We start from the raw sequence: 24,703 nt of genomic DNA, 5'->3' as shown, positions 1-24,703 counted from the left end.
AAAAACTTTAGACATCAGTTCAAATCAATATTACTGATAAAAGCATGTTAATAATACCTAATCCCAATTTCCTTGTTAAAGAACTTATTGTAAACTACAAATTGCACTCACTCTTTCACACATGTTTATATTAACAACCTCATTGGTCCCCAAAATTAATCTACAAAAATAAGATACACTGAAAAATTTATTCTCCCTCATAATATATTAATACATTTTACAGTTTATGTTCTACCCCATCCATAAATACTTCCAGACAACCTACAATAAAATAAATAAAGAAATGGAAAAACTTCCTTTAATCCTGTGATATATGTGTTTCTAATGTAGAGAAACATAATTTTCAGAATACACTGAATGAATTCCTTATTTATATTGTGTCCTTTCTATACAATATTCAAAGGCGCAGTACCCCCCATCAATTTGATAGACACTACACAAAGATAGATCACAACACCGGGCACTACGTGCCCTTCTCTTTTCGAACAGTTTGTGGGTTCTTTAACATCCCACAAATTTTTTTATCACCTACAAGGGCTTGTGAGACGGGACCTCCATTTATCGTCCCTATCCGAGAAGACTTGAAAGTATAACTATTGAAAGTATAACTGCAGATATTATTACAAAGGCAGCACTTTCTTCTCAGTTATTTAAAGACCCTGAGTGTTGGTCTGGCCAGATTTGAACTCACAACCTCCCGCTCTACCAATTGAGCTAACCAGGAGGCGGTTAGCTCAATTACACTCATAAGTATAGACTGACTGTCTAATTATTTAAAAGCCATGAGAATAATCATGATTTTTCCTCTTTCAGGATTCATTTCTTTCAGTAAATCCTGTGTAAATTTTATCACTGTCCATTTTAAAAAGGATTTCAAAACCTTCAGTATTAATCATTGAAAAATAACTTCTACCTCAGCTCAATAACTGCTACCCTTGGTTCAAATAGCACAGTAACCAATTCAAAAATCATATTCCCCTTCTTTGAGATGTATTTACCTCCATGATTATTAGTTTCTTGGGAAATTTTCTTCAATTGCTAAAGCTATTTGCTTCACACAGTGTTCAAGGGTAGGACTGTCAAGAAAGGCAAATGAGAGTCTCATACAATTTTTGTACTGTCCTTTACAAGAAAACCCTGAGCCCTTGTTAAAATCAACAGAATACTCATTGAAACAGATGTCATAAAGTTTATCACAATCAAACTCAGTGGGAAGGATAACCCAAACAAAATAACCTCCCTGAGGTTTTGTGTACATAACTGGACATGGAAAATACTTATCCATAGCACTGCATAGTGTATTCAATTGGGACTTATAAAGCCCTCGCGCATATGCTAAATGCTCCTTTACCAAACCCATTTGTATTGCTGTGGTAACAACACAAGAGGTGTAGTGGTTGAAGCAACCCCCACTCCTAACATAGCCAGAAGTCTTCAAAATCCTCCTTATACATTCGGGCACCTCCATCCAGCCTAGACGCAACCCTGGCCCTAACAGTTTGGAAAAAGTTCCATTTGAGATCACATTTCCTTTGTAATCAGGATCAGCCTTGTTATCAAATGAAAAAAGCCTTGGGGGAACTTTAAAAGGAGGATTCTCTACAGCATAAGACAGCAAGTTGTATACATCATCACAGAAAGCAAGCACATTGTACTTCCGTAGCAGTTTGATCAACTGCTTACATCTTGTAGCTGAGAGCACAGAACCAGTTGGATTGTTAAAAGTTGGAATGCAAAACAACAGACCAGAGAATGGGTTTCTCTCTGTTATAACTTGTGATGTCTGCAAATGTTCTATCATTAATTTCTCCAACTCATCAACAATCAAACCATCTTGATCTACTGGAACTCCAACCACATTCATTCCAAAGTCATCTTCTAATGCTTTGAGAGCAAGAAAATAAGTTGGTTCTTCAACAAAAGCTACAGTTTTAGGCTGAAAGAGGAGGCTTCCTATACAGGCAAGGCCTTGTGCAGCTCCAGCAGTGAACCAGATGTCATCACAGTTGACAGTGTCACCATACTCCTCCGTGAGAAATTTGGCAAGTTCACTCTTGGCTACTAAGCTACCACTATGTGGCCCATACTGAAACAGCTGAGGATAATTTTCTGGAGTATGAAGAGCTAGAGTTGCTTTATGGATAAGCTCACCACATTTGATTCTCAGATGTTCACTTGGTGCTCCCACACGTAGGCTAAGGACTTCCCTACCATCCTCCTTAAGGTAATCAAACATTGTTGTCATCTTGAAGATTGGGTGATTGTTAGCTGAGCTATCAAGAAACAATATATTTAATTATTTTGAATAAAATAAATTATATATGACCTTGTAGGAAAATCAAGTAAAGCAATGATTCTCACAGGTGACCTTCAATTCAAGCAAATTTATTACAGAAAGAATCATGAAAAGAAAAATCAGCCTTTGGTGGGATTCTTTCCCGTTGGAAGTCTGATTTTTTAACCCTTCTTTCCACAATTGCTTAAATTGCAGCTCTAGACACAACTTCCCTTCCCAGTGCTGCCATCAATGATTCATCCTTTGATCTTGAGGTTAGCCAGTTTGATTTAGAATGTGTGCCTGAATGCGTTCGCAAACCTTACCGCAAGGGTCCAAACGTCAGTTGTATTTAATAGATATGCGTTATTGGATATTGGCCGAGTTCTCTTTTTTGGCATTTTTATGGACCAAGACGAAGTCGAGGTCCATAGAAATGCAAAGAAAAAAGCGAGGCTAATTTCCGTCCACCTTGACCAAACAAACTTGCCCAAGAAAGGACTTACTACCTTGAAAAAAGATTTCGCTTTAGTAAGAATTAATAATGACTTGTTTGCTTCGAGAGCCGGTTAGGGAAGTCAACTGTGTTTGTATAGCACAAGAACCTCACATGAGTCGTTTCTGTTTTCTTCTTTTTTACTATCTTCCTCCCCTTTTTGCCTCGCTTTCGCTAAGCGATGAATCATTATAAATACATCTTCGTTCAGTTGAAACTTAGTACCTTTGTTATTGTTTGGGAATTTAGAAGGAGATTCCTCTAAACATCGGCTGATCCCAGAAGGTAAAGAAAGTGTTTTCGGTTTACTTCGAACCAACTGTAAAGAGCCTTAGAGGGCATCATGGGAAATAATTTGAAAGCATTGTCTTTGTGATCAAAATGGCGGCGGCCGGGAACGGTAATTTCGTTAGTTTGATTGCTTACTTTCATCAAAATCCTGCATTTTCTATATTTTTTTTCGTCAAAATTATATTTTTTCTTCTCTTTGAAGGCGTAGAGGAGTACCATTGTAACTACTGCCAAGCAGATTGTACGTCACTTCGAGTGAAATGTGCTGAGTGCACCGATTTCGATTTGTGTCTTCAAGTAAGGATTGTAGCGATGTTGTTGTCTCGTTGATCTATCTTTGTCATTAAGCTCCGTTTTTATGATTATTCCATCTCTGATTTCGTTTCAGTGTTTCGCTTGCGGCGCGGAAATGGGTAAACACAAAAGAGGACACGATTATCAACTTATGGTAGGTCACGTGATCATATGCGCCATCGCGAGCCTTACAAAAATATTCCAATGTTATGTCTTCGTTTTCCCTTTTTTTGGTGAAATTAAAACTAAAATCCTTGAAATCTTATATTTTGTTTTTGCAGTTTGGAGTATAGTACTAAGTCAATATATTAAGCAGGTCTACATATACATGCTCAACATCAAAACCAAACTTGGTTTTGATTACTGAAACTTGTGAAACATACTTCCCCACCCCACCTCCCTTTCCTCAACCTCTCACAGGCTCATCTACAGTATTCTGCAGTATTCTGGTTACAAGCTGCAAGCTGCCCTCCCCCCCTCCCCTCCCCCCCACCCCTATCCATTACAAACTCTTCTCTAATTTTTCAACTTTTTGTGATGCAAGTGTTTGTTCCCATAGTATCTGTAACGGTTATTTGTGTTTAGTTTTTACTGTTCAAAGGATCAGCCATCCTAACAAATGTACTTTTTATTTGGACTATTACTTTTAGTAGGATGCAGAGCTGTTAAGTTGATTTGCTGGCAAAGAATGAGATTTTTTTACTTTATAGCCATCATTTGGGATGCCAAGGGCATCACCTCAGCTTCCTTGGGGGGAAGGAAGGGTATGGTTCCAAGAGGGATAGTTTCACTACTACTATCAATGTTCCTATGATAGCCCTTAATACCACTGGTACTTCTGTAATTTGGCCTCTCCACAATTTCCCATTCTCTCTCTAAACCTCATGATCTTTGTCAACATTTTTCTCCTCTTTTGCCACTAGTACCCAGTCTTCTAGAGCTAAATTATGTTACTTACTTGACAGGTCTCCTCACGTTATTGAGAACCAAGAGATAGAGTTATCTTGACCTGACCTGATGCTCTGTTTGAAAGTTATACATTTTTTTTTTGCACAGTAATCTGGTACTTTTATATACCATTACCCTCCTTGCTAGAAATGCTATTATCCTGCAAAGTCCCATTTTGTTCTACAGTCCAACTTTGATTGTTCGGACTCGTTGGGACAAGAAAAAATAGTCCAGATAATCGAGGGTCCAGATAATCGGGGGTCTTGATAATCCAGAATATGAATACTAATGAGGAACAAAAAATTATTAAAATAAGAAATCATTTTGAAAAAAAAAATATGGCCTACAGGTAACAGAACCATCTCACTTAGAAACAAGGAACTCAAAGCCAATCAGACGTCATTCAAATGTTCTTCACTAGTTATGACATGTGTGAGCACTGCTTTTGCTTTTTGAAAGGGAAACAAACTTGCTTCTACTCACTTTTCAATGCTGTAGTTTTAAAATGAATATGGATATGGATCTTGATCGTGACTTATAAAATATTCATGACAAAAGTGGGACCAGAGAAAAAAGTCAGAATAATCGAGAAATCCGGATAATCGAAGTCTGGATAACCGAGGTTTGACTGTACTCAAATTATTGTCATCAATATCACCGTCATCATCATCATCATCATCATCATTTTATTGGTATCTTTATGAGTATCAATATGTCGTCAGTAACTAAAGGTAACTGAAAAGATCGTGGTGTTATATATATGGAACTTGTATTGTGCAGGATGGTGGGACATTTCCATTATTTACTGAGGACTGGACATCTGAAGAGGAAGTGTTACTTTTAGATGCAATAGAACAGCATGGTTTTGGAAACTGGTAATTAACAAATGGTAAACACCACAGCATACACTATTGAGTTATGGATGCATGCGGGAGGTTGCTAAGCACAAAAGAAGCGTAAGAGTCGCTCGAGGCGATAGCCAAGAGCGACTCTAGCTTCTTGAGTGCTTAGCAAACCTCCCAAGTGCATCCATAACTCAATAGTGTACGCTGTGGTGTTTACCATTTGTTTTATAACAACATTGATACATTGTAGCTAAAGAGTTCCCTTTTATTTAACAAATCTTATGTGACCAGGAAAAACAGGCGCGCGCGGAAAAATAGTCGTTGCATTTGCTCACGTCAGCAGCAATGGGCAAATGGGGGATGCTAAATTGACCAATCAGAGCGCGCGCTTTACTTTGGTTATGTTATAATTATAGTTTTACAATGTGTGTTTTACATTTGGCACCACCAACAGTTTTTGAGGAGATAGTGGCAAATACATAATCATTGGGATGTGATACATTTCAGCTTTTTCCTTTTACCCCTATTATTAAAAAAAAAAAAAAAAAAAAGTCTTTTTATAGGATTACACAATTACTGGTGAACCAGTAGTTTCCATTGTGGTCCTTGCAAACAAATGAAACAAATGGTCTAAATTGAACATAACATCATTAAGAACATCATTAAGAACCCCAACCGGCTGTAGGCAAACCAGTTGGCTATTTACAAGTGTGGCCAAGGATCTGAACATGGGGCTACCATGAAACAAATCTAGTGGTCAGGGAGGGACTCGAACCCGGGAGCGGCGGATTACGAGTCCGACACTCTAACCACTCGGCCACACTGCCTCTTTCTCAACTTGTTTTTGTTTTTTTTTTTCAGGGATGATGTTGCTGATCACATTGGTACCAAAACAGGCAAAGGTCAGCCACATCTTCAATCTGTTGATTAATTAATTAATCATCTGATAATTGACATATTAACTACTTACAATCTGTTCAAACCTTTATTATTGACGACAAAATTTGAAGTCTTTTTTTGCCATCAGGGAATTACATAAAACCAATCTCAAAATACTGATTGGTAAAGAAACCAAAGGCAACTTACTGATAAAAATTTTCCAGTAAATGTTAAGAATCAAATATTTCTTCAAGACATATTTTAGATGATTAGTTTAGCTTTTGAGGCAAAGGCAATTTGGGAGTAAAAGCTGTTATTAATCAGGTAAAGAACTTCATGTTATTTGTAATTATTCTGCTGCTCTTTTTCCACTGCCTTTTCTCAATGAAATTTAATTTTTATCAACAGAGACCAGTGAACATTATGCTGACAATTACATCTCAGGAGTTGTTGGAAAAGGTAACAATTTGTGGAAATTGTTTCATAAGCTTATCTTACAGTGAGTTTTCTGTTGCTCAGGGCTATACAGTAAGTTTGTATTCTCTGAGTTTGTCGTTTGTCATTTGTTTCCCCCAATAGAATATTTTGCAAACTGGATCATTATTTAGAAGGGGTTCAATGTTACTTGAGTTACCAGCACAATGTGTTGAGTTCGAACCTTTAATAGGCCTTACTTCACTTAGAACCTAACTAAAGACTAAATACAAAATGGCGGTCACAATAACAAATAGCCATAAAGTGAAACCGCTGGTCATGCAAAATGGGGGCAGGGCACAGGGAGCCCAGCCTTAACAACAGAACGGCAATATTACAACACAATGTTTTCTCAATGTTTATTTAGTATTACATCATGACTGATGAATTAAATATCTCTTTCGGAAACTCTTTTTCCTTGAAAACCTAGGTATTCTAGGTTAATAGGTTACTTCTCATTAGTGGATATTTCTGCTGGATACAGAAAGAACAACTGAATCACATCAAAGCTACTAAGTGCTGTGTCTAAAGTCAGAATAGGTTTCAACCCAGTTTCTCTGATCTTCTAAAATGATTTTATCATTTTCTGTTTTTTGTGTTTTAGCAACTGTTGAACCTTTTAAGAACAAAATAGTTGATCATACATCTGCTGATCAAGGTATGGCAAACAACAACAAAAAAATAATACATATATCTTATTAACCAAGCGCGAGGGCCGTACTGGGAGAATATCGGCCCGAGGTCTTGACAGTACGGACCGAGCGCAGCGAGGTCGGTACAAAAAAGACCGAGGGCCGATATTCTTCCAGTACGGTCCCGAGCAAGCTTGGTTAATAAGAGATTTATTACACGACTGAAGTTCAAAGGGACACAAGTGCGGTATCATTCGAGACCATTCAGGACAGTGCCCGGTCCAATACTCAGAGAATATTGGACCGGCAATAGAGCATTTTGATTGGTTGATTTTAGTTATTGGCCCTCTGACTGCCCGAGTCGTGTAATAATCAATAATACCCCCATGTACCAAAATATAAAGTTATTAGAATACAATGCCCATGACCTTTGAACTGGCTGAAGTTTCATGTAGAATCTGGACTGTTTATCATTTAGTCATGATTGTCGTTTTAAAAGTGTCTAGATATTTCAATGAGCTCCTTGGAATAAAGTATTAAGTAATGTATCTAAGAGGCCTGTATCTCTCTCCAACTCACAGAGGTACTGTCACCGACACTTTTGCACCCCCCTGAACCTGTGGAGATGAATGTAACTGAACAGCAGGAGCTAGGATATATGCCACTCAGAGATGACTTCGAAAAGGTGGTACAGTGCTATCTTATCAGTGTTTAAATCAGTCCAGTGCTTAGTTGTTTCAAATAAGAAACGAAATGGCAGATGTTTTACAATAAAAATCTGCAATAAAATATTGGAAAACATTACATGACGTTTTGACAGTTTCAGAACGTCATTATCAAGTGAGAATGAAATAACAAAACTAAGATATATATACATTAGATGAGAAAATGAATAAATTAAGAGTCATTGAGAGTCAAGCAAAGAGCTTAGCCTTAATGGAGTCACTCACTCTGGGTGTTTAAATTAGGTGTTATTGTTCTTGTGTACAACATTTCGTTGACCGGGCAGTGGCAGATGGATAGATTAAATGAACATAAAAATACTCTTAATGTCTAAACAAAAAGAAAAGGGTTACACCATCAAAATTGAACAAGAGAATTCTGTATTCTTGTTGCAAGAGAATTCTTTGACCTCAGAAGTTTACTGAGCACTCTAGCATTAAGTCAATACAGACCAATATTGCCCAAAGGATCTGGTCTATGTGCCATTATTGGATAGCACTATCCATCGTGACGCAATATGTGAGAAATTGGGGAGTAACTCTGAATGTTTTTTTTTTTTTTTTTTTTTTTGCAGGAGTATGATAACGAGGCTGAAACTCTTGTTAGTGGTTTACAGTTCAGTTATGATGATGAGGATGTGGAAGTAGGTAAGGGTGAAGAAATTCAAACTTGGTAATTAAAAGTGTTTGCTAGACATCTGAAAGGGTTTCACAGCCATCCCTGTTGAAATTAGTGAATAAGAATCCGCTAATTATCTCCTTACAGCACTATGTACACAGATAGTTCCAGTAATCTTGGCTCTGTTTTGTTTTGTAGATTTAAAGCTAGGTATAATAGATATGTATCTAAGAAGACTCAAGGAAAGACAACGCAGAAAGAAGTGAGTACAACGAACTTTTTCTGTGAAACATTTTGACGCACACTTCCCTTACAGCTTTTAAGGTTACTTCCCACCTTCAGAGGGCGACAAAATCGTTTTTTTTTTTATTGGACCAGATTGAAGTTAGACATCTTACCTAACGATTCGCTGTTTTACTTTTCAGCAGTATTTTCAGCTTTACCCTTTTTGCCGTCAGTTTTGTCGTGGGTTTTTCCTTTGCCAACTTTGCCCATTACTCAACGTTCAATAGAGCGAGATAAAAAAACGTGAGTGCTATGCGATACTTTTCTCTGGAAAATCTTGATCCCTTGTCATTCACGCCAGGAAGTCCCATCTTCTCATTGGTTCGCGGTTTCAAGAGGCGAGATAATCTGGTTTGGCGCTAGTTGTTTACAAACTTATTAAACTTTCTTTTTATGTATAGTTTGTTAGGGTTTTCTTGAAACTAGCGCGCGTGCGAATTTTTTCTCGAAGGACACACTCGCAAAGGTGGGAAGTAACCTTAAAGCTGTTTATCAAAGTAGGGTACGTTTTGAAAGATTGTAATAGGCCATTTTCGATATATTTAAATTCAAACTTGGCTTGCAGGCTTAGGGGAATAAAACAAAAGCAATCGCATCGAGGTTGAGGGATGAATAAATAATCTCTTTTGTTTATCCCCCCCCCCCTCTTGACTAGAAGCCTTGTCAGAATTTTATATATCGAAAACGGCCTAGTTCAAAGTCTCTTAAACCTTCATTATGCATTTACACTATTTGTTGGCCTGTTTTAGTGTTTACTATTTGTTTGCTTGTTCTTCAGATACAATGAATATATGAAGTTCATATATTTTGAACTGCGGTTGTAGATACGTATGATGCACGATCCTCGCAGTAGAGAGCGCTATTTATGCAATAGCGAAAATCAGACCTGAAATCAGGTCTGAAATCAGGTCTGATTTTCGCTATTGCATAAATAGCGCTCTCTACTGCGAGGATCGTGCATCATACGTATCTAATACCGCAGTTCAAAATATATGAACTTCATATATACATTGTATCTGATTTATCATCATGGGTTTATTACGAATCAACTTAACGACCTGCTCCCAGTTGGCTTGTTAGCTCAATTGGTAGAGCGCTGCACTAGTATCGCAGAGGTCAGTGGTTCGAATCCCGTACAGGCCTGATTTTCTTCAGGTCTGATTTTCGCTATTGCTTAAATAGCGCTCTCTACTGCGAGGATCGTGCATCATACGTTGCTTGTTCTTGTTTGAGAGCAGCTCATCTCTTATCTTCTTACTTTATCCTGGTCAAGATGTCTGTGGCAAGAAGATGTTAGCTTGTTTTTAAGGAGGAGGGTTGGTTATGGGTGCAAATGACCACGCCTCTCTTTTTCGAAGGAGTTCTTGATTTGTACATAAAACAAAAAGCGACATAGCGCACTCATCCCTCATTGCTGGTGTGACATTAAGTTCGAAAGCCCTTAACGTACAATAGCATTGATGGTGACGATTCATTTCATTTCTTTTCAGTATTGCAAGACAACATGGACTTATTGCCAGCAAACATAGAATAATAGGTACTGAATTCCAGCTACTAACCTCCTATTTATCACACAGCATGTTGTAAATGTTGGTATGACATGTGTCTTTACAGCTCTACTTATATTTACAGTGGCCTTGCGGCCACTTTGCCAATCATGATAAGCCAAAACGATTCTGTTCATGCACCCTCGTGGTTTGCCAGGTACAGTTATAAAAAGCTATACTTATTTATCACTTCCATGACATTTGATGAAACTTTAAGTTTATTTTGATCTTTCCTATTAGCATCAGTCATATTTGAGCAGATTTTGGAAAAAGGGAAGGGAATATTTTCAGAGGTCGTCAATTTAAAGTCGCGTACTCTTGGAACTCAATGAACATATTTCATTTAGAGAATTTGTTTTTGTTCCAGCTCTTCGAAGAAAGTACAGCAAAGAGGACAGGTTAGTAATCCGTGACCGTCAACTGAGAACAAAAAGATGACGAGATCATGATTATTCTTACTTCCAGAACCGAGAGATGCGTTTGTTAGTCTTTTACAATCACTGTCATCTTTTATTTGTAGAGAGTTCAGGGACGCCACCAGAGTTTTTGCGAGATTCAAAAGCCACAGCGATTGGGAGGAATTTCTGAATGGTCATTTACGTAAGAAGAAACTTTTTTTCTATCCGAAAAGTTATGAAAGTTGCAACACAGATCTATTTAATAAATGGATCTCAATTTTTCATTGTCTGTACTCAATCAGTAACGATGGAAATTAAGTCAGAAACTGGAACAACGAGACTCAAGCTTTAAACAATTTTTTATGGGTTTAAAAGTTTGCCATTTGGTTTGTGAGCTTTTAGATTGTCACACTTTTTTTAAATTCACTTTCAGGAGAAAGGGAATTGAGAGCAAGAATCAAAGATCTCACGCGGTACAGAAAGAATGGAATCACAAAACTAGCAGGTAATCTTTTATTACATTATTACCTAAAACGAGCAGGACATATATAGTAACGGCAATACGGGGCTCAAAGGAGATTATTTTAACCATTAAAATGGTTTTTCGTTAATGCAATATAGTGGATTTTAACGGGAAACGTTAATTGAACAAGAAGCCCCTTGAAAAGCCTCCAGAGAAGCGAGTCGATTCGTAAAAAAAGTATTGTTTAAGTGAAACTTATTGCGAGAGATTTGTGGCGTCTTCCGAGAAAGCTAAAATGGCTAAACCTGTTTGACGCCTTTTCAGAGTGTCAAGAATATGATGAACAAAGATTGCGACGAGAAAGACGAAAAGAAAACAAAAGGAAAATGGTGGTGAGTTCTTATACGTGTTCTGGCCGTGGTTAAATTGTGTTTTGAAGTGGCTGTTGTTAACAGTCAGATCCACCCTAAGATATTCAATGGCACACTAAATAAAGCAAGTGATGAAATGGTATTTTTCTGGTACCTCTAGGGTGGAACCCAACCAAGAAGGACGAATGTGTCGATGGGAAAAAAGAACGAGTAAGTGAATCCAATATTATGGATTGTTGGCTTGAGTTTCCCGTCTTTGTAGATTCTTTAATATATCCCAGTGTTTTATTTGTTAATTTTATTTTTCCATTGTAGGGCCGCGTCAGAAGATAAGGATGAAAAAGGTACCAAAGATATACGATTTCAATGAGATAAAAAGTGCTATCCTCAATTCTGGACGCCAGTATACATCACTCGAGACCGTAGACTAAAATTTCAAAATACGCAATTCAATTGTTTGTTTTTCCTTTGCAGATCGGTCGTTATCGTCGCCAAGTTTTGAAGATCAAATGAAAAACTGTCCCACCTACAATTTACTGTCATTAATGGAGAGACAGGTAAGGAGAATGGCTGGGGTTTAACTACACGTTTCATCAAAACATTTGACAAAGCAAAACACTGTAGTGTGATGTACTTGTTAGCAAACACGTCGGAATGTAAGCGTTGATGTTTTCCCTGGACTTTGGAGGCGCCTCCTACGTTGGACAAATTAGAGTCCATATTAGAGCGCTTCTCGAATGAATGTTGTAAAACCAAAACCAAAATAATCGTAACAGCCAATCAAAACAAAGGAAAATATCGCAAGGAGCCAATGAGAACTGAAAATAAAAATTGCCGCAAGCGCGGGAAAACATCAGTGAATAAGCCGCGATTAGTTTTGATTTTGCATCTGATTGGTCGAAAGGATGACGCAAGCTTTCTAGACCAATTATTGAGCGAAGTGTTGTAATCCTGCGCCACCGTCCTTGGACGCTCATTTGAAAACTGCTCTTTTGGAAAGTATTGATATAAGCCTATTCTTCAATAGCCGTCTGAAAAATGTTTTTTTCTCTGTCATGGCAGCTCTGCGCGTCTATGCACATGAAACCTGGATTTTATCTCACAATCAAAACAATTGTATTAAAGGTGAGTTAGTTCCGACATTAGAGAGAATAGAATGTTCTTAATTTTGATGTTCAACGAAGAATGTGACTATTAATATGATGTAGTGACCGCTCCGACGAAGGGCTAACGCTAGAACTTCAGCTTAGAAACTCTTTGCGATGGCTAATTTACATTATCAACTCAGTTGTAAAAACCGAATTATATTGTAACACCCCCCTACCCCCCTACCGACTCAGCAGCATTAGATACCTAGCTTCTTACACCAAATCAGATTCAGCTGCTGATTGGTAAATGAGCCCATGCCCCTCCCTAGATAACAAAGGATATCGATTCTTAAAGCGAGCCGACCTGGAAACAGTAGAGAAAGAGCTGCCTCGTTGATATGGAGGTTTTTACATACTTCCGCTTTGATTTACACCTTATTACGTAATGTCTTACAGCCAAAAGATGATGTATGATGCATTGTCGATAATCTTGCGTTTTTAACATATAAGAAGCCTGATGAGTTGCTTCCGTCTACAGGACAATCTCCTGAGAAGACAAGGTGTTCAGGTTAAAACTCGATATCCACCGAATCTCGACAAAACACACAGAAAACACATCATGAATTTCCTCAAAGAGAGCGGCTGGGTCGCCACTTCGTGATGCTTACACCACATAGTCATTCGATGCGAATGGGTGGTATGATACATAGTGACGTCTCAATACTATTTGATTACAGAATATACGAAAGAAATGTAAATATTTAGGCCCATATTCTTCTTAATTGTAGGTACTATTTAAGAAAGATTGAAGTGTACAGTTTTAGCCCATATGTAAGCGGCGAGTCCAGCCGTAAAAAGTTAAGACGAGTTGAAAGTGTTTGAAAAAAAAAGTCTAAATTAAAAATTAAAGTGAACTATGATACTAACAGATGGTGGATAGCTATTTACTTGATGTGAATTTTGTGTTTGTGAGTGCGTGTATTTGTTCGCTCGCGCCTCTTTTACGTGTTCCGATCTGTCCCTTTTAAGGCTACCCTCCGTCCAGTGATTACATCCCTCGATCGTCCTTCACTCTTTTCAAGTTTAAGCCATTTGTCGTGCTTTCATTTATGTAGCTAAGCCAAATGTTTTGTCTTATAAAGACTCTTTGAAGCTGCGCTTAAAAGGAGGGTGCTTTTATTTACTTTAACTTATCGAACATTTCATTTGGGCTGTTATAAATTTACAATGGGAAAGGTAATTAGAATTTTGAATAAAAGGGTAGATGAGCTGTATCATCTCAAAAAAAGTGACTTTAAGACTTCACGATGGAGAAGTAAAGGCATAGTAGTTTGAGGATTACTTGAGATTAAGGCAGGGAGCTTTAGGTTGTAAAGAAATCCGTTCTCGAACTTCTTGAGCTGTCATTAACTTTGAAAAGAGATATGGGTCGAGAGTTTTTGGGAAATTCAACAAGACCTGCTCCCCATTCTGGTTACCGCAAATCTACCAAAAAAGAAAAATCAAAGGAATAATTACCAGGATGTAACCTTAATAGACCTTAGCGCTTTTAGTTAACTGCGATCGATAACAAAAGTCAATTTTACATCTATGCCTACAATTTTTTAAGTTGAGATTGCGTAGTGGCAACGCTACGAAGAGTCAACAGGAGAGATTCTAATTCTAGGGTATAATTAACAAATGGTAAACACCACAGCGTACACTATTGAGTTATGGATGCACGCGGGAGGTTGCTAAGCACGAAAGAAGCGTAAGAGTCGCTCGAGGCGATAGCCGAGAGCGACTCTAGCTTGTTGAGTGCTTAGCAAACCTCCCAAGTGCATCCATAACTCAATAGTGTACGCTGTGGTGTTTACCATTTGTTTTATAACATAACATTGATACATTGTAGCTAAAGAGTTCCCTTTTACTTAACAAATCTTGCGTGACCAGAAAAAACAATCGCGCGCGGAAAAATAGTCTTTGCATTTGCTCACGTCAGCAGCGTACACCCATGGGCAAATGGGGGACGCTAAATTGACCAATCAGAGGGCGCGCTTTACTTTGGTTATGTTATAATTGAATGTATTGCTTGGGTGCCGAAAGGTGAAGTAACGACCAATAATATCTCAAAGTCGATGGCAGTCACAGTAATATCATGTCGACGGTCTCAAGCTAGAGTTCGTTTCCAGGGTCTCTCGTAGAAGAAAGACCTTAAACACGAAGTTGCCTCAAACAATAGCAAACGTGAGTGAGCCAAGGATGTTTGTGTTTTCTAGACAAATCTCAGAGTTCAATAAGGTGAAATCAACTTTTCCTGTATTTCTTTCGAGACTCAATCTGTAGGCAACAACATGCAAAATGACTGAAAACAAAGGCACGGATCTCTCCTGTTGAGCACAAATATAAAGGCATGCTGGAAACGCAACGTTACAGCGTTTCAAACGTTGCCAGATTATTATTTTTAGCCAAGTTATGGGGTGAATCTGCATTTTCTCACCTGCAATGCCATCAATAGATCAAATCTGTACTTTATGCTTGTGGGACGTGGTATGCAGGTTATTTTTCCAGCCAAAGAAAACTGCTCACCGTGATCCTGAAGATAAATAAAAATTAATCATTAAATAGCTAGGAACTGGCCATGGCCGTGGGAGGCTGGTTCGGAAAATTCTCTTGACCTAACGACTCTACGTTATTTAATTTTCCCGATCACCCCGGCTGGACCCCCGGCTGGACCCCCGGCTGGACCCCAGGCTGGACCCCAGGCTGGACCCCCGGCTGGACCCTCGGCTGGACCCCCGGCTGGACCCCCGGCTGGACCCCAGGCTGGACCCCCGGCTGGATCCCCGGCTGGACCCCCGGCTGCCGGTTTGAGATTACGAAAGTCAATTGTTTATGTAACTCTGATCTGTGACTGTTATGATTGTGAGTAACTGGAGAAGAAGAACCTACTGAGAGTGGAGATTAATTCCGGGGGAGCAATCTGAGTGTAACTTGAAATGAACTATAATTAAAGATGTTTGAATACTTTAACAAGTGTGGGAAATCCGAGTTTCCTTGTATATTCGAATCAGATCAAGTTCCGCTTTTGTAACTGTTCTACAAACTGAGCGGCGACACAGAGGTCAGAGGTAGGATAGGCACATAATTATGTGAGTAGAGTCTTACAAATCGTTGACATCATTAATGTTTCAAACGCCCTTCGTAGACAGGGTGAACGTTCACAGGCCAATTGAAAAACAATAAATACAAACAAGCCCAAACAAACAAAAACAAGAAATTGAATTTATGTGTAAAACAGGAGGTACGTCACTCTAGCTACTATTATATAGCCTCCACGAGGAGTCGTTCGTACTGTGAGACAGGCCGTACCTCAAGTTCATCAGCAACAGCGTCTGTATCGAAGTAATTGTGATAAATTAACGGATTAGCCTCTGTGAGCTGTCTGATATCTTCTGGAACCTGAATGAAACAAGGGGGGTGTGAATTTTGAATAAACTGTATAATGATTTCTTAGTCATGAGTCCCTCAAAATCCGGAGTAAGTTATTGGAAAATGGGGCGAAGTGTGGAGGGGTGGGGGGAAGGGGTCCCATAAATGATAGTGCTTTTGCCGGAAAGAAAAACCATCAATTTTTCCGGCTAAAAAAGCAATACGAAGTACCAAGGACTTCGAAATTGTTTATCTACCCCAATTTCCATTCATCTCTAACGACCGAAGAATGAAGTATAATTTAATAGTAAGTAATTTCAGCAAATTTCGTTCAGTCTCCAAGACACCGACATAATTATCTCTTACCTGTGGCTCTGAGGGTTCAGTTTTCTTCACAGTCAGTTTGTTAGATTGGTGTGAAATTCCCGCATCTTGTTCCTTTCCTTTGCTGGTGAGTTTGTCTACTGACGGTTCAGTCTCGTGTGAAGTTTCCGTATCTTGCTGCTTTCCTTTACTGGTAGGTTTGTCTGCTAGCGGTTCAGTCACGTGGGAAGTTCCCATATCTTGCTCCTTTCCTTCACTGGTAGGTTTGTCTGCTGACGGTTCAGTCACGTGTGAAGTTCCCGTATTTTCCTCCTTTCCTTTACTGGTAAGTTTGTTTGTTAGAGGTTCAGTCACGTGCTCCTTACTCGCTCGCCTACTCCCTTGTGCGCTAATTTTGCGCTTGGTTCCTTGGGAACCTCCGCCAGTTGCAATGTTATTTTCTTCACCATGCTCGCTCGTTTTGATCACTAAGCTATTTGTGCGGCTTTGCTTGATCGTGGTTACGTTCTCTTTGCTTTCTCGCGAAACCCCCGCTTTTTCACCGGAAAGTTTCACGCTTTGACTACTCTCCGCGCGCAGACTTGCATCTTTCATGATGTCTCCTTTAAAGATGTCCACATCTGGTCCTTTCACTTTTCCGTCTTCTTCACTTTCGTCTTGTTTTCCTTGTTCTTTCTTTGCATTAGAATCCTTTTTACAACATTTTATGATCTTTCTACCAAGTTTAAAAAGCGGTAAGAAAGGAAGGATAAGGAAGAAAATAAGGTTGAACAGAAATTCTTTGGTTTTGTTTCGTGGCTTGGTGACCTCCTTACTGCAAAATATAAAAGTTACTAACTTTAAATAAGGGTTTCCATTTTGGAAAAACACTCCTTTTCGTTGCTAGAAAGGTTATTCTTTTAGAGACAGGTAGCATAGTAGTCACTTGTAGTCTGCAACACAGCTTTTTTGACAGCTTATCGAGTGACAACAACAACTTGAGTTTGACATAGCTCCACTTACAAAGGTATGCTTAACAGCCTAGGACATTCTATATAATTACTTTATATTATATTAAAAAATCTGTATCAGTAAGACTTAACATATCAAGGTACAGGCTTAAAGAACTAGTTGAAAAGCACGTGGATGTACAAAGCGGGCTGAGGGGATGACATTTTTTTATATCCTTTGCAAATGTTAAAGCCTGTGCCCAGATTTTTCCGTTAAATGCGTCTGCGTACACGCAAATATGCGTCTAGTTTCATCAGGGTAGAAGTGACATGCACCCTGCCCCTTAAACAAGAATGGATCGTTATACTGACGTGACGGGGTCGACTTGCTCTCCTTCTTTATTGTACTCTACTACCACAATCTGCCCCGCATCGTTTGTCTTTTCATGTCGACCCTTTTTCACACCACCCATTCCGAAGCGTGCCACGGCAGCCCCTTTTCTTCTGAGGCCCATGAGGGCCTTCAGAACACCAAGACCCAAAAGTATCCCCAAAATGCTGGCAATGCCACCTGGGGATATTAGGAATTTCAGAATCTTTCCCAGTTTCTTGAAGAAGTTTTTGACTTTTGTCCATACAGAAACTGCGCCACCAAAGTCCAGGCCACTCTCGGTCGGTTTTTCCTCGTCCCAGTCTTTCTCGTCTCTTTCCACGCATTTAAAACCAGTGTCATAACACTATGAACAAATGAATTGAAAGATCTTTCACTTTTTTATTCATAGCCGCTATGAGGCGGCAATGAATAGGAAAACAAACCACAGAATCTGATATATGTAGCGTATATACCCATCATGTAAACCAACTCGACAATACATACACTGCAGCCGCATCCTGTCGCACAAACACACGGTGCTGTGGTGGTGAAGGTGACATTGGCGCTATCGACCATTTTGTGCCGGGAATCAAACAGCTTTACTGCAAATTAAACCACCAAATTGTACATGTATTGTTTCAGAATATAAAAGCAGCTCTGTTGCAGGAGGCAACGCATATGAGAAGCTTAAGAAAGATAAATTTGTGTGTTCTTGAAAAAATAGCAACAATCCTTTCATAAAATATCTACTACGTTGAGTGCCTTAGGTGATATCTTTACTCTAAACTAGGCCTCGATGGAGGCAATCATCCCAGATAAATCAATAATTGACTTTTAATCCGCCATGTTTCCTTTCTCTCAATGCAGATTACACAGGTAACCCATTTTTCAGAGTCACTGTCCCTTCTTACCAACACAGTAGTAGTTTCCGCCTTTCATGTTATACGCGTGGACATCAAAGGAGAACAAGTGTGTTTTCTGAGGATTTATTGATAAAGATTTCTCCCTGAACTTTCCCACTGCGCCTGAGCATTCTGATATCACGACCTACAAAACGGAGCAAACAGTTAGCAAGTCCATGACTGTTTTTTTCTAAATTGTATAAAGAATCCTCAGAAAACGGACGTAAATCGAAACTATAGAACAATTGGGATTTTAAATGTGATGTTCAAAGACACTTTGTTTCCCAACGTGCAAAATTCTATGATATTATAGCAGTGATAGGTACGCATTATTAATTCCTAAATTCTAGTATAAACTGTAGAATGTAAAAAGAAATTTTTCCACCTGAACATTATAAATAATGAGATCGAAAAATTCAAGAAGCGCATGGACATTTACAAATTGATTTAATATCTGTATAATCCTTAAAGGCACAGAATGTGTAAAAAAAAAAAAACACAAATACTTTTTCGTTTATGATTCAGTTTACGGTATTTCAATGTACATTTATCGAGCTCTCTGAACTGAGAAAGCTGCATGCCAGCCAGACACATTATTGATCATACATACGGAATTGATCATACTTACAGCGAAATCAGCTGTAACATATCCCGTGTTTTGAACCACAACAAACAAATGACCATCTTGTGACACCGCTTCAAAGTCCTGGGCGTACGCCTTCAATATCTTACCAGAGGCCCTGAAAGAGTGGAATCGGTTGTTTACTTGTAGTTCATTGCACTTTCCAAGACCCCTATTAATTGGGTGCAGCAAAAGGAAACTATCAACTGAAAAGGCCTTGTCTACAGATCATGGAAATTTTTTTTTCGAAAGAAAGGGTCCCCGCCAATATTTCCCATGTCGTCGTGACTCGGCGAGGAGGATAACTGAGCAATTGTTTTCTCAGTCCTAAGCAGCCAAGTAGCATGACGTGGCTTCAAAGTTTGAACGCATTTTTCTGATGCGTCAATCGGCTTTGAACATTTTTCTGAAGTTTCTACGAACTTTTCCGTAACGAAGCGATTTTGTGACTTATACGAACCTGTTGTATATGAGAATGATGTCATCTGCACTGATTTGAAGCGTCACCATACTTGTCATAACTTCGTCAACCTCATAAGTAAGCATGAACTGCTGTTCGTCGTCTTTTAATGGACGTTTCTTGACGCCGACCAACTTACCAAACTTCTCGGGAAAATAATATGGTGTCTTGCCTGAGGTTCGACGACTCTAACAATGACAAGAAAAAAAAACATTCGTGGAATATACTGCTGGTTCACGTACTAAGATCCCCTGTGCAAAACCCTTATCAAGCGTCTCAAAGCATTGTTACGCACTTCGCCACTTACCAGATCATCTTCAAAATAATCTTTTGGCTGATTGTTGAGACATCTAAGATGAAAATTGTAAAAACAGTGATAAAAGCGCCAATTATATTCTTTTTCTGAGACTCTCGTGGACATAATTGTCTCAAATCATTTCGTAAATGGGAAATCAGCGGGGTATATAACTTATGTACCTCTTCTCGTTTGTTCCAAGCGCGCACAGCATTATCCAGTTTATGGATAGGCTGTTTTGCAGCAATAAAATAAGGAGCTTCCCCTCCCTGATCAGTCAGAAATGGGGGCCAGTCCAACCAATTCTTTCCATAGTTTTCTAGTTCTAAGCACCCTACTTTCCTTTGCATCCTACCATCAGTATTCATATTCTCCATACTGGTCTCCATACCGCCTCCCAGTTAGCTCAATGGATAGAGCGTTGGACTGGTTTGCGGGAGGTCAAGGGTTCGAGCCCCGGCCTGACCAACACTCAAGGTCTTAAAACAAGTGAGAAGAATATGCTACCTTTCTATAACATCAAGAAATGGTTAGATACTGTAGTCTTCTGGGATAGGGACGAATAAATGGAGGTCCCGTCTCCCGCAGGGTTGGGGGTAGGAGACGTTAATTTCCCACGCACGAGATTACTGTGTGATGGATGTCCTCCCCTGGGGTGGCTGCTGGGTGGGAATTGGCCCTGAAAAGCCCCCATGGGGAGTGGTCAATTAACATATGTATGTATGTATACATTTCCAAAGGGGCTGAAAAGAAGAATTTGTTTTACAGTCGAGAGTTTCTTCAGTTGGTGATCATTTCCTTTATTACCGTGCCCTCTGTTAATGTGTTCAAGGTTGATATGTTAAACCATCAGCTCTCAAGATCTAATTGTTAATTATTATATAGATACTGATGAAATACCAGGATTTCTCCTTTTACTAAAAAATCATATCTTCACCGCGCGCAGTGAAGATACTATTTTTATCTTTCACGTGTGAGGATATTGGTGGCCATGGTTACCAACATAATTACCCAATTGCTGTTTCGAAAATGAATAAAAAAAGTTGTCTTTTATGTGGAAATTTCATCAGTATCTATATAATAAACAGAACATTACATGGCCGCTTGGGGATAGGAATTTATCTTCTCGTGCTGAAAGTATCTCTCGCGAGTGAGCGCAGCGAACTCGCGAGAGATACTTTCAGCACTCGAAGATAAAATTCGTATCCCTGCGCGGCAATGTAATATCCTCTATTTCTCCCTCTAGCTGCCATACATTTCCTTATAATTCTTTTATAAAATTTTGATCTTAGATCAGGATAACAGCTTCTTGATAAGTTTGAGTATTCTCGTTACCTGTTTGCTGGATAATGTACGGATATAATAGGGAGAATTTTCATGTTAATCACCTCTTGGAGTGAAAGGGTTTAAGGGGAATTAGATTCTAGTCAATCGTAGGGGACAAATGGTGAAAGAACATGAATGAACACCTCATTTTTTTTATCGCAAGTGAAGAAGTAAATAACCAGTGAGCTCGGAACTTACGCGCCCTTTTTCTGTTGGCAGCCAGCGGGTTGTTGATTCCTGAAAGCAGTATAAGTGACACCTATCTTATCACATTCATGAGGTCCGCTCGGTTTGTAGTTTACTTCATGTTTGTCTATTATCATGTAATCCGCTGGTCCGTCCTGCATGAAGAAATAGGTATTGATTAGTCTTATCATCCCGTCTGCATGACACTTATTAAACATCCGTTATGACTTATCAGCCCAGCTGCATTATATCAATGAGTGCGAGAAGACCGACGGCTTAAAACGTGAAGAAACCTGCAAAAGAAAGATGGCAGTGGTCTCGTTTCACTCCTTTCAATCCTGCGAAAAATTTAATCGAAGTTTACGAGAAAGTTGGATGAACGACAGAGCACAAACTGCCTGATTGGCTTAGAAAAATGAATCGTGTTCACTGAGTCATTGGTCAAACACAGCTAAGCGAAGCTGTGATATGATTAGCGTTCATTTTTAGAGTTTGTGCTTTTAATGTTGTAATAAAAAGAGGTCATTGTGTTGGTTTATTCTGCCCTTCTGTCTCGATGATCGTAGATCCCTATAAAACATCGGTAAGATGGAACTGCGTGATTTAAAAACTGCAGCCCACTGGGAGGCACTATCATGAGTTGCGCGTGCGTGGGACCACTAGACTGATCAGCCGCGTATGCACCACCCGTGACCGCTGATAATCCTAGGTAGTTTGCGCTGATAGTGTTGTAAACTAAACAGACCAAGTTAGCAAATTATTCGCTAAATACAAATTAATTTGGAGAAAAACAGATGCCTAATTTCCTACCCTCAGCTGTGGATGCATCTTAGGGTCGATCTTATCGGTGACGTACGGAATGAGGAGGAACTTCTCAGTCAAGGTTGGAAACTGTCTGTGGGACTGGAACTCACCAATATAACTTGCAAGAAGCTGTAAGGAATACGAGACAATTTATCATTATTCAACATTTCACAGTTCAGTTAACCTGTTTCCTAGTTATAAAAGGAGTAACTTTAAATCCTCTTCATGCGAGTTTGGTATCTATAGGACTAAGGTGAAAGGTACTTTTCAGCTGATTAAGACTCACATAATCAAACTGCTGTCTTGACCTGACGTAACAGTTTCATTGTCACGAGATATACCTACCCTGCCATATTTCCCCCTTCCCCTCCGTACATGTGGTCCTATGACAATCTCCCCACCAGGGATCCACTTAGGTTTTGTCACATTCCCTTCCTTTGTAGTTATTTGATCAAAGGTTTTCACGTGAATGCCGAATTCCATTTCCCATCGCCCCAACTCGTTCACTGTGTACCTGCAACAAAAATGGCACAATACAGTTTACAACCGCTGCAACGTTTTCCATTAGTGCTTGGTCCATGCAGCCCTCATTCAAACCAATCAGGATCATAGTTAGCAGAGGGGACTGGTACCAGTTCCCTCTGCCAACTATGTCAGGACAGAGATGCTTCAGTTTTCCCGCGTAAACTTCTGAATGCATTTCAGGTTTTTCACTTTTAGTCGTAATTGGTTTATCATGCATGCGCGTTGACAGTAATTGACGTTGAACGTACCACAGGTCGTCATATTTCATACAATGAGCTGCTGCTTGAGCCTTGCCAAAAAGTTTGCAGGTTAGACCCGCTCGGCTGAATGGCGTCGTATCTGAAAAAGAGCCACGCCACTTGTCCTGTTCTTTACACCAACAGCAAAATCCCTGCATCGAGGAAAAAAAACAAACAAAGAAAAATAGAGTAGAGAAGATTTTCTCTAAAGTACCCAAAGGAAAGAACACTGGTCTTACACATATGTTTATGAAGTTGTCACTATGTATACAGACCTGACTATCCCAGATCTTGTTTCCTTCTGCATCTTTGTCAAAGCCACAAGTTGATTCATCACTCGATGCTTCCCACATATCATCACAAAGATTGCGTGACCCGGACACCCAACCACCGTTATCACTCACTTTGACCTTTTCCACAGGCTTATTATTCACCGTCTGCCATGAAACAGTAAGATAATCCGAAAATGACTTGTTGTAACGGAACTGGGGTAGCCTTTCGGCTCAAACGCTGAACTTTCAATCCTTTGGTTTCGTATAAAAGCTCTCTCTCTTTATTCCCCTACGTAAACAATTCAAGCTAAAGAAAAACCAAATGTATTATACAATTCCCTAACCTTTCCCCCTACCCCTTATCCTTTCAGTCCAGACGCAAATCCACTACTTACCCCTCTGTAGTAGTAAGGATATGTGAGATGAACCGGTGTCTTAGCTAGAGTTATAATAAATGGGTTGTACAGACGAGCCTGCTCTCTTTCAACTTCATCATAAACTTTGCTCACGTTCGATACAGTCTTGAGCATCTCACTGCCATTCTGAGGGACAAAGAAGGGAATTCATTAAGGAATTCACTAAGGAACCTTTTTAATCAAAGCTCACCTGTGAATAAACTTCCATCAACAACACATTTCTCACATAGTTTTTTTGTTTAAACGGTTTTCATCAACAGGATATTTATAGCCAGGCGATATGGTCAAAGTTAGTTGTAAACAAATTTTGATATTGGAGATCTAAATGGAAGAATATTTTTTCCCGCAACATAATGTGCAAAAATGAATTGATCTCAGTAAATCGTCCAATTTTCAGCTTATTGATAAAATCTTGATAAACATCAGCCCGGTACCCTTCGTCTTCAATCGCAAAGATGAACAATGATTCCATTGAAGGAACTTAAAGACATCAAAACGTGATCATGAAAACGTGGTTCCTTCCTATAGTTGAAATCACAGACAAAAAATATGCTTTCCATTATATGTGTATTTATATTGGGAAAAGGAAATCCTTATCCTAAAGCTGCTGCAAAATCGCCATTTTACTGAAACTACAGTTTCTTTTTTAGGCTAAGCTCAGTTCCATGCTGAAGAGTAATCAAAACATACATTTTACTCTTGTGAACTGAACTTGCCGGAGAGAACTTAAAAGAGCTCTTACCTGTCCACTTCTAACTGACATGGTAACAATTAGCTTTTTCTCGCATGCTTTCTCGTACACGACACTCATTGGATCGTCTCCGCCGCCAGAATTTTCGCAAATAGTTATGCTGCTTTTCGCAATCAAATCGCTTCGGGATGGAATTGAACTTGATAAAAGCAACAAAACGGTAAGTATTCTCATTCTTCTACAAACTCAAGTTCATGTTTGTGCCAACTTGATAACCAAAATACCGATGATCGCTGACATA

General features: G+C 39.2%; 3 protein-coding genes across 3 annotated transcripts; 1 reads left to right on the top strand and 2 right to left on the bottom strand.

Moving 5' to 3' along the window:
• Nucleotides 1-169: 169 nt before the first annotated feature.
• Nucleotides 170-3,118, bottom strand: LOC111331878 (uncharacterized). The gene is made up of 2 exons (XM_022937080.2): nt 2,997-3,118; nt 170-2,273 (listed from the first exon to the last, which is right to left on the bottom strand). Exon 2 carries the CDS (start codon nt 2,243-2,245, stop codon nt 1,010-1,012), a length of 1,236 nt encoding a protein of 411 aa, XP_022792815.2. The 5' UTR covers nt 2,246-2,273; nt 2,997-3,118; the 3' UTR covers nt 170-1,009.
• LOC111331877 (transcriptional adapter 2-beta) lies at nt 3,064-13,555 on the top strand. Its single transcript, XM_022937079.2, has 20 exons — nt 3,064-3,171; nt 3,265-3,359; nt 3,451-3,510; nt 5,085-5,179; nt 6,011-6,051; nt 6,437-6,487; nt 7,107-7,160; nt 7,716-7,819; nt 8,432-8,504; nt 8,674-8,737; nt 10,251-10,297; nt 10,675-10,705; nt 10,828-10,907; nt 11,139-11,210; nt 11,493-11,560; nt 11,700-11,749; nt 11,855-11,883; nt 12,014-12,096; nt 12,602-12,664; nt 13,166-13,555. Exons 1-20 carry the CDS (start codon nt 3,153-3,155, stop codon nt 13,286-13,288), a joined length of 1,302 nt encoding a protein of 433 aa, XP_022792814.2. The 5' UTR covers nt 3,064-3,152; the 3' UTR covers nt 13,289-13,555.
• LOC111331854 (hapless 2) lies at nt 13,161-24,703 on the bottom strand. The gene is made up of 17 exons (XM_088762525.1): nt 24,454-24,703; nt 23,691-23,837; nt 23,299-23,460; nt 23,033-23,175; nt 22,605-22,773; nt 22,266-22,388; nt 21,468-21,610; nt 19,956-19,998; nt 19,649-19,836; nt 19,195-19,306; nt 18,576-18,711; nt 18,169-18,266; nt 17,664-18,028; nt 16,405-17,176; nt 15,979-16,068; nt 15,107-15,202; nt 13,161-14,112 (listed from the first exon to the last, which is right to left on the bottom strand). Exons 1-17 carry the CDS (start codon nt 24,634-24,636, stop codon nt 13,966-13,968), a joined length of 3,117 nt encoding a protein of 1,038 aa, XP_088618651.1. The 5' UTR covers nt 24,637-24,703; the 3' UTR covers nt 13,161-13,965.

The sequence above is a fragment of the Stylophora pistillata genome, chromosome 6, assembly GCF_964205215.1.
Source record: "Stylophora pistillata chromosome 6, jaStyPist1.2, whole genome shotgun sequence".
NCBI classification, from domain to species: Eukaryota; Metazoa; Cnidaria; class Anthozoa; order Scleractinia; family Pocilloporidae; genus Stylophora; species Stylophora pistillata.
The sequence above is the reverse complement of the archived record's forward strand: the minus strand, read 5'-3'. Positions and strand labels throughout refer to the sequence as shown.